We start from the raw sequence: 19,386 nt of genomic DNA on the forward strand, positions 1-19,386 counted from the left end.
CAAAATGTATTCCAAATGACATCCATCATTCTTGCAGTGGAGTCTTGAATTGGCTCCTGTGATCTTTTTTTTTTTTTTTCGCATACTTCAATAGAACATTCTTTGATTCTGCCATAGTCGTTCACTATTCCATATTGAACGCCCATCATATTATCACAACGATCATCAGTTATATCTTGCAACATCTGTCTTTTTCGGTTAGCGCGTCTGGCCGCGAAACCAGGTGGCCCGGGTTCGATTCCCGGTCGGGGCAAGTTACCTGGTTGAGGTTTTTTCCGGGGTCTTCCCTCAACCCAATATGAGCAAATGCTGGGTAACTTTCGGTGCTGGACCCCGGATTCATTTCATCGGCATTATCACCTTCATCTCATTCAGACGCTAAATAACCTAAGATATTGATAAAGCGTCGTAAAATAACCTACTAAAATCAAAATAAAAAACATCTGCCTTTGAAGTGAGATATTTTTACACCGCCGTCAAGCATAGTAGGCATTAGTAAAATACAACTCTTTCTCTTCTCTATTTATTCTCATTGTTAGGTTAGTTTGGATTTACTAACTTATTTCTGTCTCAAAAGAAAGAAAATTTCCTATGCCCGTTGATCCGTCCCATGGTTTCGGACGTTCTTGTGTGTCTTTTCACGGTGTCCAGCACCGAAGCGAGAGTAGGTATTGTCACTACCCTACGTGAGAGACGAGGTGGGAAACCCGAATCGGAGATAAATTATATCGATGTGGTGTCCTCTATGAGGTTCCGTAACAAAGTAAGCACCCTGGTAGACGATTTTGCCCACCGCGACGTTTCTATTCTCCGACATGTAAGAGTACGTACACGTTGGAGCGACGATAAACGGTAAAAGAATCAGCGATGCTATATCAGAGAGAATTGAAGCATGCATTGTCATTGAGGTGTGCATATTGGAGTAACGATAAAAGAGAAGATACACGATAAAAGCGACGAAAAAGAAAAGTTCCATTTTCTTCGCTCTTGTCGTTCATATGATCTCTGATTAAGATAATATTAATCTGTATAATTACCGGTGGTTATCAATATATCCGAATGTTAATCGATTTATTATAATTTTGGAATATTAAATTAATTATTGTAGATATTGGCAAATTGATCAGTTGTGTATTTATTCGTCATATGTTATGTGATCACAAGAACCAATCACAACACAGCGAATTTGTACTATCTTTGGGATGAGAAACGGGTTTAATTTTATGCGTATTTAAGTTATATTAACCTTGAACTTTGCACCTGATATTTCCTATTTATTGTCTTTCATTAAGTGGATGCATAGAATATCTTCTACTGATAAATCAAAATGTTTCTCTTCCCGCGTCCTCGTTGCTCCGATATGAACACTTGATTCTTTGATAATACCAAAGCATCGCTAGATCGTTTCTTTCATCGTTTATCGTTGCTCCAACGTACACGTACCCTTACTGATAACAAAAGAAAGCCGTAGGGTGATTGGCCAAGAGTCACCTGGAGTCGGAATGTTTCTTGAACTTATGAATGTAAAGTAGGAGGCACGGACGGTTAGTTCTGCGGTATAACATAAAGTTTCGGGTCGCCACTAGTGTAGAACTTGGTATTAGTTTGCGATTGACAGTGATATTTTAAGAGTAACTCCCGTTAAGGTGCGTACACACGTAGCGAACGAACAATGAACGAATGCTGAAGCAAAACTTCGTTGTTCGTTCGCTGTTCGGAGCAACATACAATTCATCAGCAAATGATCAATGAACATTCGCGTTTGCTGATTATCCGCAGTAATAGCAGACGAAGATATAATTATAACAAGTAGCCTATAGCCGTTATTATTATAGGCAGCTTAACAAAAAGAAAGTTGAAAGAACAAAAGGCGATGGTGGCAGACTTCACTCTACGAAAGTCACAATCGATATACAGGCACTGACTTGCTTCATGATTTACGTCGAATGGAATCGGGACACTTTCACAACTACTGTCGCATTTCAGAAACAGACTTCGGAAGATTACTGTGCAAAATATGGCCATAAAATTTCCTGCTCCCTATATATATCAATAAGTTTGATGATAGCTTCTTCAGTTCACTCAAGTTTCGACATCTTGTTGGTGAAATTAAACTAACCGCTGCGTTCTGCTACGAACTGCAAAGAAGTGGCAAATTCCGTCCACAACGAATACTAATTGCCTTTGATGTACCGACGAGCGACGGATCACTACCGAAGGCTAACCAAACGATCGGTTTGCCTTTGCTGCGTCGTCCACACGTTCCGATTTCAATCAGCGAATGCATTTGTTTGTCGTTCGTTCGTTGTTCGTTCGCTACGTATGTGCGCACCTTTACTGGCATAGATGAATAAGTAAGTACCCTTCCTTCTGGCAGGTGATTTCATTATGCCCAAATCCTACTTGTAACCAACCAAAACCAAATTATTCAAAGTTGTCCCCCCCAAAAAAAGATAAAATGTCGCCTGCGAAGTCCATAAACTACATTAGCTCACACTATATCAGATTCGCTTTAATTTCGATTACAGAGTAAGCAAAGTGCGTCATCGTTTCTGGACTGGTAACTTCTTTAAAAATCTGTTTCAAAAGGGGAGAGAGGCTCTCCTAATAGAAAATAACTGTATCTTGGATTCTATGCAATTAATTTAGAAAATACTTCTCTATCAATACTGCAAGGAGTATCATATAACACGGTCACTAGAATTGTTGTCTTGGAGTTCACTTAAAGAAAGAAGATTCTTCAACTCCCTCTTATTACTATTTAAAATCATACACACCTCCACATCCTCTTACCTAGCACCTCGTTTTGTTTACCTTTCACTACCTCGAACCCGGAACATGTACCTTCTCTCTATTCCTCTGCACAGAACATCCTTCTACTCATCATCTTTCAGCATATCTATTCCACGCCTCTGGAATTCTCTCTCTGACCATGTCAGAGACTGTCGGACAATAACAAAATTCAAATTTAAATATAAATATCACATTCTAGTTCATGGAATTGCTTGTTGAACACCTGTCAGGTTGCGCAACTTCGGCTTATCCCATGACATACAGTAAATATTGAAACTATGCTGTTGTAAAATTGACAATTAATAAGTAATGTATTTATTATTATTATTATTATTTTTATTATTATTGTCAGTTATCAATATCATCATTGCTATCTCTGTTTTCTTTCTTTTTGTTGTATTAGCTCGATGAGAGCTCTATAGTGTTCTTTTGACCCTGTTGACCCTCTATAGGGCTTTAATTTAATGTGTATTATTTTCATCAGCGTCTGCATTTTTTATTTATATGTACTATCTGATAGGATGGAAGAGAAGGCCTTAAGGCCTTAATCCTGCCAGATTAAATAAATAAATAAATAATAAATAATAAATAAAATAATTCATATGGATCGGTCTTACATCTAGATTCTAGGGTAAACATTGGTAATTTCGTGGCAGTGGTTATTTCGTGATACTTTTTCTTTGCTCTTTCGTGAACTAACCAATGGTGTTACGAGATTCAAATTTCCGCCAAGGCATTGCATATATTGTCCGGTTTCCAGAAACATACAGCTACGCTTTGTGTGACTATTGTAGCTACTTCAGTGAGCTTTTATGTTTGGAGAGAGCAAGTTAGCATCGACTTCTCATGCGTACAAATTTTGTGGATGTTTGTAATTACATTACAGGCTCATTACTAAAGGTAAGCATATGATATTTGGTACAAAGATTTATTATATCTTATTGACATTTTATGAAATGTTTTTGGATTTTAGATACAGCTGTAGTCGCCATATAGGCTTAGCTTTGCTGATAGAAATCTCAGCTGTTTGAGGCGAAATTTTGTTGAGGACTAAGCGTTACATTTTATACTATTTTAAAAATTGCATTACAATACGAATTTTAGAAATCTGAAGATAAGATGTGATAACAAAAAAGAAAAGGGAGACGCAATGGGTTCAGTGTAGCTTCTGTTTGATTTGTTATCATGCTAAGTGTCAATGATAAGTGCTAGATGACTTACTTGCAAGAATTGTGACAGAAGATGAAACATGGCTCCACCATTTTGGACCGGAGACAGAGGCAGACAATGCAGTGGCATCATGCTAATTCAGCAAAGAAATAGAAATTCAAAAGTGCACCTTCAGCAGGAAAAATTATGGCTACTGTGTTCTTCGACTCAGAAGGACACTTGCTTGTGGACATCATGCCACACGGAACCACCATTAATTCTGACGCGTATGTGGCAACTCTCAAGAAACTTCAAGCGCGACTGAGTCGTGTTCGACTACATCGGGAGGAGCAGGATGTTCTACTATTGCACGACAACGCACAGCCTTAATATGTCAGTCACAAGACCACAGACCAGATCAGAAAATTCGGATAGACAACACTGAAACATCCGCCTTACAGTCCTGAACTGGCACCGTGGGATTACCATCTCTTTGGTAAACTGAAGGATCCCTTCGCGGAACGAGGTTAGAAGATGACTCCCTTGTGCACGCTGCTAAAGAGTGGGTCAGACTTTTATCGTGCTGGTCTACAGGCCTTCGTTCCTAGGTTACGTAAGTTAGTTGAAAGGGACGGGGATTATGTGGAAAAGTGACATTGTTTCTAAAGAATGTATCTACATTCTGTAAAAATAGCAATGCTGTAGGATAAAAATATAATTTTTAAACAAATGTTATGCATTACTTTTGGAGTTAACCTAGTAAAATAGGCTATAGTAAAGTCCGTAATAAAAGTGTTCATCCTTTCAGGGCAAAGTAGATGCCTTTTCAATTTAAATTTTTACTTTGATTTCATTCTTATCATGTGTTGATATGTATTTCTATGTTTTCTTGCCATGAACATTATTCGGAATTACTATGTTTGAAGTCTTGTAACAATAAATGAGAAATTCATTTGACTTTAATGAATTTTTCCACAATTCTTCTACCTGTCACGAAATTATCAATGTAATATCACGAAATTACCAAGGTTATCACGAAATAACCAACCTTTTAGCTTAAGTTGTAAAAGTGGTTTTTGACACTTGTTCAAGAACGTGTCCATTCTTTTATGTCTCCAGATTTGTACAGCAAATTATCGTCTTTTAGATGAAAAAATCGGAATAAGGATATATTTACACAAGATGACTCCCTTGTGCACGCTGCTAAAGAGTGGGTCAGACTTTTACCGTGCTGGTCTACAGGCCTTCGTTCCTAGGTTACATAATGTAGTTGAAAGGGACGGGGATTATGTGGAAAACTGACATTGTTTCTAAAGAATGTATCTACATTCTGTGAAAATAGCAAAGCTGTAGGATAAAAATATAATTTTTAAACAAATGTTATGCATTACTTTTGGACTTAACCTAGTAAAGGCTATAGTAAAGTCCGTAATAAAAGTGTTCATCATTTCAGGGCAAAGTAGATGCCTTTTCAATTTAAATTTTTACTTTGATTTCATTCTTATTATGTGTTGATATGTATTTCTATGTTTTCTTGCCATGAACATTATTCGGAATTACTATGTTTGAAGTCTTGTAACAATAAATGAGAAATTCATTTGACTTTAATGAATTTTTACACAATTCTTCTACCCCTCACGAAATTATCAATGTAATATCACGAAATTACCAAGGTTATCACGAAATAACCAACCTTTTAGCTTAAGTTGTAAAAGTGGTTTTTGGCACTTGTTCAAGAACGTGTCCATTCTTTTATGTCTCCAGATTTGTACAGCAAATTATCGTCTTTTAGATGAAAAAATCGGAATAAGGATATATTTACACATTTCTATTTTAAATTAATTTTCATGAAATTTTCACGAAATTACCAATGTTTATCCTATATTACAATTTATAACTTTGATGTACGCGATACCCTTTATGTCTGATTACAAAATCTTACATGATTTTATAACACAAAGTTTCTTTACAAGATGCTCTCAATTCGAAAATCGGGCTAACCATCGTTTGGTAATAATAGAGTATAATTGGTTTTGGGATTCATTAAACAAAGATGTTATTTCCTTTGCATTAATATGTTTTTGTTATTAAAGATAAATACTATTATTTGTTCCCTTTATATTTATAATGTTGTTTTTACCTGAAGCCAGAAGTAAATTTTTCTCCACTATTACCAAATGATGTTTAGTCCGTTTTTGTCATCACCTATTCATTTCTCCTTAATGAAACTGAACACACAAACCGTCAATACGATAAGATAAATTACCTATAAGATTATATAAACTAGTATAAAATTTTGACAGGTATTTGGGGATGAGTTAGTCTCCCCGAAGCTGAGAGGTACGATTCTGACTGGAAGCGGCTCTTTCACGTGCGTGGGGATCATGGTGATATCCGTACTGAGTGCTGTGGTGGACTGGCGCACAGGGTCTGGCATCGCTGCCGGAGTATCTGCCATTTCTTTTATCTCAACGGCCCTGTTACCGGAGTCCCCTATGTGGCTCGTGAGGAAGAACCGCATGGCTGAAGCGCAGCGATCTCTTCTGTGGCTCTGTGGACCTGGTCGAGATCTAGAGGTACAGTGCGAGTTCTGCAACATTGACTTATGAGTTCTGCATATTATCATCTTCTTGAGTAGAGTAGATGAGGGTAATTGTAAACAGGGGGTAATTGTAAAGAAATGCTGTGAGAAATACAAAACGGTCAATATAAAAATTTTAATTCGGGGGAATATTTAAATTAAAATGTTGACTAACCTGCAAAGCAGTTTGGCACCAAATAGGAGCAATTACTTAGTTGTGAAAGAATGTTTCGTAAGAGTCTACAAAAACAATTGAGAAAGAATTTTGCTTCACCTTCAATTTTGGCATTCTAAGTAAACGTATAGTGCTATTTTTTGAGAATATGTTGTTTTTATGAGTAATGTACTCGTAGATAACATTTATTGCATTGGTTTTGAGATCTCCCATAACCTCAGCTCATTAAATTATGACGTGTTTACATTTACCCAATAGTTTTTTTTTTTTGGAGGTAGTTGTAAACATGTTTTACTATGGTTACATTTCGTACTTTTCAGTAATCAAAGACACCCCACACAACTACACTGTAGTGGATTTAGAGAGGGTTGTCACAGATGTGAAAAATAGTAACTACAGTTATCGTGAAGCTCAGGAGATGTACTGAGTTCCTATATCGTCATATATCAGGTTAAAGGGACGAAATGTACCAGTGACCAAAATTGGAGTTGAAAGGAGTACAGCTCTTTCTTCTGAAAGAGAACAAAAAAATTTCAGTGTCTAATAGCCGGTGCGAAAATTGGTGTTTACATTTACCCACTCTCAAAGGGGTAAATGTAAACAGGTGGTGTAAATGTAAACTAGCAATTAAAAGATTAAAAAAGTCAACCATACTATTTTAAACCCATTTTCAGGGAAAAGAAAGATCTAAAAATAACACAATGTTTCTTTGTCATTCTTACCGTTACTGAGGATTCTGTAATGTTGAAATATATTTGAAAAGTGTTTATAATTACCCTGGTCTACCCCATTTGGGGTATAATGCTGTCTCCAAACGTAACAATATTAAAATTTTGTGTACACTCCAGAGAAATAATTGTTCCTCAGCACTAATTAAAAAATGAGTAGTAGTATTACTATCCGTTTTGCTATAGAATACTGAAAGGTTAATTCGAAACTCCAACACAACCTGGTTCGAACCTGCATCTGGAATGTACATTTTTCATTTGGGTCCTCCGTTTGGTTACCTAAACCTTCCGAGCAACGCGCAACCGTGAAGGTATGTACGGAGTATAACGCACCGCACACGCTTTAGATGTACTATTTAGTGAAAGTAGAATAGAAATGGTGGTCACGTGCAGGCTCCCACAGGCTCCCCATGTGACGTCATAGGGGGCGTGGCAAGTGACGTCATAGGCGTGGCTAAAGTATGACGTCTCGAAGGGGGTGGGGCTTAAAGTATGACGTCACGAAGGGGCGTAACTTAAAGTATGACGTAAGAAAGGGGCGTAACTTAAAGTATGACGTCATAAATGGCTGTCTAGGAGTTCAAGGTTAAAGTGTGACGTCATGCACACGTGCAGGTATGTAATTGAAGTTGTGGCGTTTGAATTATGCATGTTTTTACAAGTTTGTATAGTTAATTGTAAGGGGGAGGTGAAATACACAAGTTCATACATGTTTGAAAATCCCACAATCGCTATCTACTATGTGTGCAAATATTATTCTGATTCACATCCGGTGATTGTTCTTGCAGCGTCTTATGTTATACAAGTATTGTATTGATTACATCCGGCGACTAGGCAATGGCTGAGTAATGATAAACAGCATGTTTTCGATTATGTAGCATGTTATAATACACAAATATTGTATGATGCAAATAATATGCAAGCTGTTAATTCACATCCGGTGAAGACGCAAGTGCTGAATAATGTTAAAAATTGCCACCTGTGGTATGTTATTTTACACAAATACTGTATTGATAATCGCCATCTGCCAAGTGTTATGTTGTGCATTGTGAATTGGGGATGTTGATAAAAGAAATGAGTAACAAAATAAAATTATATGTATATATACGTCATGGGCGTGGCTAAAGTATGAGGTCACGTGCGGCTTACGTCACGAAGGGACGTAACTTAAAGTGTGACGTTATAAATTTGTAATTGAATTTGGAAATGGGGGAGGGGGGTAAAAATTTGAAATACGAACGCTCATAGCGACGTAACTTAAAGTGTGACGTCACAAATTTTTAATTGAAGTTGGAAATGGGGGAGGGGGTAAAAATTTTAATACATACGGCGTAACTTAAAGTGTGACGTTATAAATTTGTAATTGAATTTGGAAATGGGGGATGGGGAGTAATAATTTGAAATACACACGATCATAGCGGCATAGCTTAAAGTGTGACGTCATTCACAAATGCAGGTATGTAATTGAAGTTGGGGGGTAACGTAATAATTAGAATTACATATGTTTATACAAGTTTGTATAGTTGAAATACACAAGTTCATACATGTTTGAAATTTCACCAGCACAATGATGATGTGATTACACGTGGAAATATTATGCAAGCTTACATCCGAATGATGAAATTGCTAAGTGATGATAAAAAAAAATATTACACAAATATTGCATTATGCAAATAATATGCAAGCTGTTAATTCACATCCGGCGATTTTTCTCGCAACGTCGTATGTTACACAAATAGCCATTTGATTAATATTTCTTTTATTTTAATTTAGATTATGCGGCAACCAATGCCTCAGGATGAAAACATGTGACAGCCAAGGCTTGAGTATGCAAACGTAAGCACATTCAACTATATATTTTTTATTTCATATTTACTATATTTATTTTTTATATATATATTTTTTTTTCGAATGGTATATTTTATACATTATTTTTGTTTTATTTTATATCTATTGAAATTATATTATGTTTTATGTATGCTTAATTCATTTTTAAAAATACATGTTCATGTAGAGTAATATTGTAATAGCAGCCATTGGATTAATATTTCTTTTATTTTAATTTAGATGATGCGGGAACCAACGCCTCAGGATGAAAACATGTGGCAGCCAAGGCTTGAGCATGCAAACGTAAGCACATTCAGCTATATATTTTTATTTCATATTTACTATATTTATTTTTTATGTTTTTTTCGAATGGTATATTTTATATATTTTTGTTTTATTTTATATCTATTGAAATTATATTATGTTTTATGTATGGCTTAATTCAGAAATTCATGTGCATTAATAGGTAATAGAAGCAATAATATTTCTTTTTTTCAATTTAGATCTTGTTGCAATCGTGTGAACCAACACTTCATCACGAAAGTGTAAGCACATTTAACTATATATTTTTATCTCATATTTACTATATTTATGTTTTATGTTTTTCAGATGACACTATCGACTAATGATGAAGACATGCCTTGCGTTTGTGAAATGTGCAAGCAACAGGCATAAAAAAATATGTTCAAATTTTAATAAATGCTTTTTTTGGAAATAGTCTTGCACTGTAATTTCTTCTGTATTAACCATCCATTTCCATATCACATAACCAAAGGGTTGGGTTCATTTAGAGTTCCATATGGGGAATAGGTTATTAACCTATAACATTTTCCTTTCAAATATTAGTAATCCTTTTCCAATATTAAGAATTGGTATATAGGTTTTCAAATATTAATAATCCTTAAGAATTGGTGTATATGTTGACATTATTCTAGACATATAAGTCACAAGAATATATAATTCTAGTAGTAGCTTATTGACTTGGGAGTGGTGGCTTTGAAATACACAAGTTCATTACATGTTTGTATGATAAAACCTGAGGATGATTGAGAGTCATGGATATCACAATTGTGAGAATGTTAATGATTAAACTGAACCTAGTCATTGGGGATGGAGATGTGCTTGGTAAAAGAAAATAGTAACAACATAAAATTATGCGTATATATTTATTCATAAAAAGAAATACAATGCACTGAGTATTGTTATATGGATACAGACAGTTTTATATATCTGATTGAAACAGATGATTTGTATCATAATCTGCAAAATGTGCGGGATCCTATAGATACTAGTTTGTATTCACCAAGTCATATTTTATTTTCATCACATAATAAAGATGTGCTTGTGAAGTTCAAGGATGAAATTCCAAAATTCACATATTGATAAATTTTTTGGTTTGAAGGCTAAAGTGTATGCCTTAAAGTGTTCAGATTTTGAAATTAAGAAACTGACGGGATTAAGAAAAGCGTTATTAGGAATCAACTTGCGTTTGTAGATTATGCAACATGTCGTGAGTTTGGTGTCACTACTTACACAAAAAACAATGCTATTAGATCATATTTTCACAATGTGTTTACAATGTGTGTAAATAAACTGACTTTAAATTCTTTTGATGTTAAGAGAGTTGTATTACAAGATGGGATTAATACAGCGCGCATGGATTGAATGAACCCCCATGTAAAAGAAGGCGTGTGCCTTCAACGCATGTTGTTGCGTTATTGCAACGACATGTTGTTGCGTTATTGCAACGTCATGTTGTTGCGTTATTGTAACGTCATGTTGTTGCGTTATTGCAACGTCATGCTGTTGCGTCATTGCAACGACATGTTGCGTTATTGCAACGACATGTTGTTGCGTTATTGCAACGTCAGGTTGTTGCGTTATTGCAACGACATGTTGTTGCGTTATTGCAACGACATGTTGTTGCGTTATTGCAGCGTCATGTTGTTGCGTTATTGCAACGTCATATTGTTGCGTTATTGCAACGACATGTTGCGTTATTGCAACGTCATGTTGTTGCGTTATTGCAACGTCATGTTGTTGCGTTATTGCAACGTCATGTTGTTGCGTTATTGCAACGAAATTTTGCTTTATTGCAACATCATGTTGTTGCGTTATTGCAATGTCATGTTGTTGCATTATTGCAACGACATGTTGTTGCGTTATTGCAACGACATGTTGCGTTATTGCAACGTCATGTTGTTGCGTTGTTGCAACGACATGTTGTTGCGTTACGTTACCACAAATGGTACTTTATATCTTTCTTCTTTCAATATTAGTGGATTATCATTTCCAACTTCAATTACAAATTTATAACGTCACACTTAAAGTTACGCTCCTTCGTGACGTGAGCCACATCCTGCTTAATTTACAAGTGTGCTAGATTAATTTTTTTATCAGCAATTGGCTTAAAATACAACCATTTATGTTTCACATTCCGATTTACACTTGCGAATTTCCAACACCCAACCCCCCCTCCCCACATTTTCCAATCCCCATCAATTAAATTACCATTACATTATAATCTTAACAATAGTAAGAAGAAGAATGTATGTGTTTAAGTGTGATAGATTAATTCTTTACTCAGCAATTGGACAATCACCGGATGTGAGCTTGCATAATATTTGCATACATAGCAGATAGCGAGTATGTATATGTATTCAATACAATACTTGTGTTACATAAGACGCTGCGAGAACAATCGCCGGATGTGAGCTTGCATAAACTTGTACTATACAAACTTATATGACCATGTGTAATTCAAATTATTACGTTACGCCCCCAACTTCAATTACATACCTGCACTTGCGCACTTTAATCTTGCACTCTGTAACACTTTAAGTTACACCACTATGAACGTGTGTATTTCAAATTATTACCCCCCTCCCCCATTTACAACTTCAATTACAAATTTATGACGTCACACTTTACGTTACGCCGTATGTATTAAAATTATTACCCCCTCCCCCATTTCCAACTTCAATTAAAAATTTGTGACGTCACACTTTAAGTTACGTAACTATGAGCGTTCATATTTCAAATTTTTACCCCCCTCCTCCATTTCCAAATTCAATTACAAATTTATAACGTCACACTTTAAGTTACGTCCCTTCGTGACGTAAGCCGCACGTGACCTCATACTTTAGCCACGCCCATGACGTATATATACATATAATTTTATTTTGTTACTCATTTCTTTTATCAACATCCCCAATTCACAATGCACAACATAACACATGGCAGATGGCGATTATCATTACAGTATTTGTGTAAAATAACATACCACAGGTGGCCATTTTTTATCATTATTCAGCACTTGCGTCTTCACCGGATGTGAATTAACAGCTTGCATATTATTTGCATCATACAATATTGGTGTAATATAACATGCTACATAATCGAAAACATGCTGTTTATCATTACTGAGCCATTGCCTAGTCGCCGGATGTAATCAATATAATATCTGTATAACATAAGACGCTGCAAGAACAATCACCGAATGTGAATCAGCATAATATTTGCACACAAAGCAGATAGCGATTGTGGGATTTTCAAACATGTATGAACTTGTGTATTTCACCCCCCCCCATACAATTAACTATACAAACTTGTAAGAACATGCATAATTCAAACGCCACAACTTCAATTACATACCTGCACGTGTGCATGACGTCACACTTTAACCTTGAACTCTTATACAGCCATTTATGACGTCTACTTTAAGTTACGCCCCTTTCTTACGTCATACTTTAAGCCCCACCCCCTTCGAGACATACTTTACCCACGCCTATGACGTCACTTGCCACGCCCCCTATGACGTCACATGGGGAGCCTGTGGGAGCCTGCACGTGACCACCATTTCTATTCTACTAGTGAACCATGCCAAAACAAAACAAAGCTAGATGGTTGGAAATGAGTGTTGCAATAGGCGAAGTTGGCAGCGAGCACTTCATTAGGAAAGAAGAACAAGTATTTTATCAGAAAGAAAAATATTTTTTTAACTTAAAATATTTACAGTCACTCGTAATGTATAGAGTCTCGTGAAGTAAGAAGTCAGTGTAAATAATTTTGTTTTTATTGTAATTTATTGCATTACTGAAATTTTCACCATTTATTTATATATGTGGACTAGGGTTGCCAACTTTCTTTGAAGAAAATACGGAAGACTAAGGAATCGCCATAATTTCACATAGAAAATCGACAAATTTATTTAGTCCAATTACAAAATCAACAACATCATTCTACACTTTGACAGTTAAGCTTAAATTAAGAGTTTTCGAGGCAAATGTTGCCTCGCGTAATGTTTTTTTTTTTTTTTTTACAAATTGAAAAAAATTACCTGCATGAGTAATTGAAGTTCAGTGCGATTTGCAGTTCTCAGTTGATTATAGGCTATACGTCGCGTTCCTGTTTCAAATATCTCTTCACTTAATTTTATAAGAGGAAACAACACATCCCTCTATCTCTCTCTCTCTCTCTCTGTTAGCATTACAATCTGGTAAACTAAGAACAAAACTCATCAGAATTTCCAAATTTCCAATATTACTATTTTTTATTTTAACCTGGTCAGAAATTAAGCCAATTTCTGCCAAGTATTTACCTTCTATAGAGACTGGATATTTTAATGCATTTTTGGAACAACAAAATTCATCATATAAATCATCTTCATTCACGGCAGAATTAAATGTTTGAAATGAAGCTTCTACGTTATGAAAAAATAAGGGAGGAAAATGCTCGAAGAGAAGAAAAATATGGAAGCCGGGAGACTACAGCCAAATACGGGAGATCCCAGGAAATACAGGAGGGTTGGCAATCCTAATGTGTACAGTAGTGGCAAAAAAAAAAAACCGGACCGACGGAATAATCTAAGTCCCCGAAATGAGCCATTGCCGTGTCTGCGCACCACCTACCGATAGGATTCGAAACTTGTTCAGTTTTGCTTTCATATAAACCAGAGGTCTCCAAAAAGCGTATCGTCATTCGATGCTGCTCGCCGAACACAGTGTGATGTAAGGTTAGAGAAGGGGGAGAGACTCGTACTTCAACAGATGGGACCTATCAGTGGGAGATCGCGGCAACGGTCTGCTTATAGTTACAAATAATATCAAAAGAATAAGAAATATCATACGTTTGTATATTATTTTGACATATATGAAGCTGGAGCCCCGTCTGTTGCTATTGACACAAGCCATTGCAAATTTAACCTCTTCTGTTCTATGGTGCTTTCAGTGCCTGGAAAAGATCTTCTGCAATTGTTTTTTGTAATTACATATAGAAGACAATCAGACACAGTAAAATGTTCATTAACTTCTCGGATGAAAATGGCTAGGTGAGCTTTGTCATTTCTATCTATGCTTTCGTCCAATGCAAGTGAGTAAGCTACTATTTGGTTAATTGTGGTTTCTACTTCAGATTCAATTACATTTACAATCTTGAAATTCCTTCTCTGAACTCTTATTGGAAACAATTAAATTTTCATAAACTTCGACTTTGTTCTGGACACAATATTTTAGTAACATCCTCTATGCACGATTTTACAAATGATGCTTCTGTAAAGGGCTTCATTGATTTTCCAATATTCCAAGCTAGAACATAGTTAGAAAGAAGATTTTTTTTTTGTTTAAGACGTGTGTGATTTGTGTTTGTATTTTCTTGTTTTATATTTATCAAAATATTTGTAGGCCTATTCATTTCACCTGAAATTAAACGAAAAACTGTATGTTTGTCATGCGGAACTGAGTGTAAACGTATTGTAATATACTGATTATTATTATGTATAACTTAACCAACAGTTATACAGATAGCCCCAAAATAAATTATTTTCACATGTCCAACATGCATGTAATTGTATATTATTTGTGAAGAGTCGAGTATTGTCGTCGCATGTTGAATTTTAACACACCCTTAAGAATTTTCGAACAAATTAAACATTTCACTTTCTCCCCACTAACACAAAAAAGTTTCTCTTCCTATTCATCCTTTCATGTACTACGTCCATGATTAGAAGATATTGTGAAACGGTGGAACACTCCTATCAACACAATGATAATGGCAGTCCGCCACTGCTCTTCGTTTGCGCATAAACATTGCGTGCAGTACATGTGGAGATGGGTGAGGCGGAGCGCGCTCTTTACGTACTGGCTTCGGTTCCGTTCAGGGGCTTACTCGCGAGAAGGTTTTTGGAGACGTCTGCTATAAACTTTACCGTTCGCCAGTCACATAAAATTGAAATTAGATACATTCGATTGGTCCACCCTGTATACTGTATATGGTATTATGAAAAATGTACTAGGTCACTAAAAGGTCCAGAAGCTTTGGCACACTCTTAACTGCTATCCTGGATTGTACATAAATGTGAATTATATCAGTACCTATTCCTTAGCTAAAATGCAATGTAATGGAATATAATCTAGTCCAGTCCATTCCAGTCCAGTCCAGTCCAATCAGAACCAATTCAATCCAATTATAATATATTTCAGTGAAACTTAATCTAAACAAATCGATATTTTTTTCCTTATAGGCAAAAGAAGAATTGCTGGAGCTTCAAAAGAGGTTGTGTATTGGCAAAGAAAACGTGATAGGAAAAAAAATAACGACGAAGGATACAATATCTCAATGTGTCCATTTGATCAGGCACTTCGTAAAGCCGAATATCTTGAAGCCCTTCCTCATCAGCCACTTTTTTAATACCATTCAATGTATCTGTGGACTCAATCTCTTCACCTACTACTCAATTGACATCCTGTCCAAGCTGAGAAGAAATAGCTCGCACGGACCAGACGATGTGATCGCCAACATCATCCTATCCGTTGTTCGTCTCGCTGCAACTTTATTGACCGCTGTCCTCTTCATCTGGGTTGGACGCCGTCCAATAGGAATCGTTTCGGGTTTAGGATCATTCTTCTTTGCCACAGCCCTCGGAGTATTAATCACAGTGCAGACTTCAGAGGACAGATACCCCATATCGGAAGCCGTTGAAGCGTGGGTAAACTTCTCGATTGTAATTCTGTTTTTTAGCTTCATTTCCTTGGGTTTCTTCGTGCTTCCTCCTCTTATGATTGGGGAGATGCAATCTTCCACCATGAGAAGTTATGTGTGTGGTTACATTTACACTACCAATGATTTGATATTGGGAGCTGTGATCAAGGAATATCCCTCGTTGTCGAATAATCTCGGAATGAACGGATTGTTCTTTCTGTTCGGATCGTCATGTCTCGTGTGCACAGTCTTTATAATTCTCTTCTTACCCGAGACGAAGGACAGAACACTGTTTGAAATCGAGGACTACTTCAAACAAGATAATGTTCTATGGCTCACCCGGAAGAAGAGTATTAATGATAGCAATGTAGGTCACTTACACACTTAGTTACTTCTCAACCATTGGTCTTCTAGAAGGCTAGTATGCCAGTAAGATACCGTGAAATTAATGTGTATTCAACACAAGGTATGTGAGTGATGTTACATCTATAATTTTTCCGTTGCCACCTTCAAAAACACCGCAGAATGTGTAGATTGTTGGAATGAACAAAATCCAGATATTAAATATTGTTTCATGTCCTCCTGTTAGTAATTTATTTCTAATTAGTTTTATTTATAATCAAAAAAGGAACAAATTTCTCACAATTAGTCGAATGCAATTTGCCAAATCACAAAAGAAATATGAAATTCTTCAAAAACCGTGAACCGTATCTTTTCTGGTCAATATTAATAATAATCACAATTAATTATTTTTGATAGAGATTATTATATTAAATCTTGACAGATCATCTAAAAGTCTATGAATTTTAATAAGTCACAGCTGATTGAGTGTAAAGACTTTCACTGATAAATGAAAGAGAAAAGATAATTACAAAGACTAATGAAATCTTTCACAAATGATTTTGTTTAAAGGGATCATTTGTAGGAGTTGTAAGCGAACAAGGGTAACTTTTTATCTTTCCGTTTAGTGCTGATTTTAGTGACTGACGAAATATATTTTGTATATATTTATGGTCGTCAATGATTATAGCTGAAATGACTGTGATGGTTTTCATGATAATTATAGTGTTTACAATTTAAAATAATTTTCTCGTCTGCCAAGTTTGATCTGACGATGAAATCTCTATATTACCAAGGCGGTATTTCTATTTTTTTGTGTAAGAATTTCCGATAGATTGTAACGAAATATATATGGTGCAAACCAATTTCCTTAACTAATGTAATGCTAGAAGTTTTGTAAATATCTTACATTTTTATATGAAATTACGTAATTTATATCGAGACTGATATTATGAACATATACATTACTATTTCTTAAACCATTTCTGATACTCATGAAATTTAATTGAGATCCAATGTGTGAGAGTTACATTAATGAAAATGATCTTTTGCCCAATAGGGTCTGTACATTCCCGATATCCATACTTGGAAGCAACCTATTCAAACAATTTGATAATCCTTATTGTTTGTCGCCTGAAAATTCAAGGACAATTAATTCTGCTTAAGTTGACAAATAAGTTATATAATTGCCTATGGTTTCCCAAAGTGGTAACAATGGTACACTGTGTAATGGATCAAATTAATGGCTTAAGTGCTAATATATTTCGATTTTCATAAAGAAGAAGAATATAAACAGAAGAACAGCGATAGAAATTGGGAACATTTTTTTTTTTAATTTATGTTCTAATACATTTCTCTTGGCACTTCAAACCATTAAGATAAGTAAACAATGCATTGAAGACTTTAAAGCATGAATATTGTATTACACTTATAACTATTCTGATTAGTATTAAGAGCAATTTTTTGCAACATGAAATATCATTCGATAAAGAATGTACTCAATGTAGCCTACTTTCAAGGTAAGATCAAGATTTCTTAATTTTTTTAAATCTTTGACATTGCATTTTTACGCGTTATTCTTAGGGCTGTCTTTGATAAATCGAAATTATATTTAGCATGAGATGACTTAACCTAGAATATTAGTCCAACTTTCATTATAGAATAAAAGTAAGCAGAATAATCCGTTTTAAGATTGTTTATATAAGCAAGAGAAGTAAGGATCTAAGTGTATAAGAAGCACAACACAATTACGTCTAATATCTTCTACGTATATGTTCGAGTTCAAGTGATTATTAAATTCTAGACTTAAAAAATTATGCTTATACTATACTCTGGAGTTCAGTCCCATTTAATATAATATTGTAGGTCAATTGGACACTATTATCTGTACTAAATTTGATTACACTGGTTTCATCAACAAGTGCCAGTTTATTAACATTAAATGTTAAAGGTTAATTTAACACTATTAAAACTGTTTACAATAAGTGAATGATCATTCATTTAGTGTTCTGCCCAAGGGCAGGTCTTTCAATGCAAACCCAGCTTTCTCCAATCTTTCCTATTTTCTGCCTTCCTCTTCGTTTCCTCTTACGATCTATATATCTTAATGTTGTCTATGATCTGATATCTTCTTCTACCCCGAACTCTTCTCCCGTTCATCATTCCTTCCAGTGCATCCTTCAGTAGGCAGTTTATTCTCAGCCAGTGACCCAACCAATTCCTTTTTCTCTTCCTGATCAGTTTCAGCATCATTCTTTCTTCTCCCACTCTTTCCAACACAGCTTCATTTTTTATTCTGTTTGTCCACTTCACACGTTCCAGTCTTCTCCATATCCACATTTCAAATGCTCCTCTTCACTTTATCGTAATGTCCATGTTTCAGCCCCATACAATGCCATACACTAGTCTCTTCCTTAGTTCTTTTTCCAGAGGTCCGCAGAAAACGCTCCTTTTTCTGTAATAAATTATATTTGTATAGTTACCTGGTATAAATTATTATGGTTGAATATAAATCATTAAAAGAGACTAGAAACAATGATGGACATTCAACTGAGCCCTTGGAAACTTTATATTCAATATTTCTAAATTTTTAACATCTTTGTGACTGTTAAATATATTTATTTCAACTATTTGTTTTTGTAAGTAAGATACAAACCAACTTAAGGTGCCATCTTTGATATATCAAAAAACTTTAATTTGTTTATCATTTTATTAATATGATATTATGATCTACACAGTCAATTCAGTCAAATCACATAATTTTCTTCCACACCATTGTAATTTTGAATTTAAAGAATTGAGTACTTTATCCACAA

At 35.3% G+C, this 19,386-nt stretch overlaps 1 protein-coding gene across 3 annotated transcripts in view; it reads left to right on the forward strand.

Moving 5' to 3' along the window:
• The window catches only part of LOC138709289 (facilitated trehalose transporter Tret1-like), a 45,755-nt gene extending 26,525 nt beyond the window's left edge, over positions 1–19,230 (forward strand). For 2 of the 3 annotated variants that reach the window (XM_069839953.1, XM_069839952.1), the window contains exons 5-6: positions 6,246–6,518; positions 15,774–19,230. In XM_069839953.1, the coding sequence (XP_069696054.1) occupies positions 6,246–6,518; positions 15,774–16,619 (1,119 nt within the window). In that variant the 3' untranslated portion in view covers positions 16,620–19,230. Of the gene's footprint in view, positions 1–6,245; positions 6,519–9,199; positions 9,263–9,493; positions 9,557–9,862; positions 9,969–15,773 lie in introns of those variants that run through there. The other variant, XR_011334903.1, reaches the window with a different exon arrangement.
• Positions 19,231–19,386: the final 156 nt, after the last annotated feature.

The sequence above is a fragment of the Periplaneta americana genome, chromosome 11 (genome assembly GCF_040183065.1).
Source record: "Periplaneta americana isolate PAMFEO1 chromosome 11, P.americana_PAMFEO1_priV1, whole genome shotgun sequence".
In the NCBI taxonomy this organism is placed as follows: Eukaryota; Metazoa; Arthropoda; class Insecta; order Blattodea; family Blattidae; genus Periplaneta; species Periplaneta americana.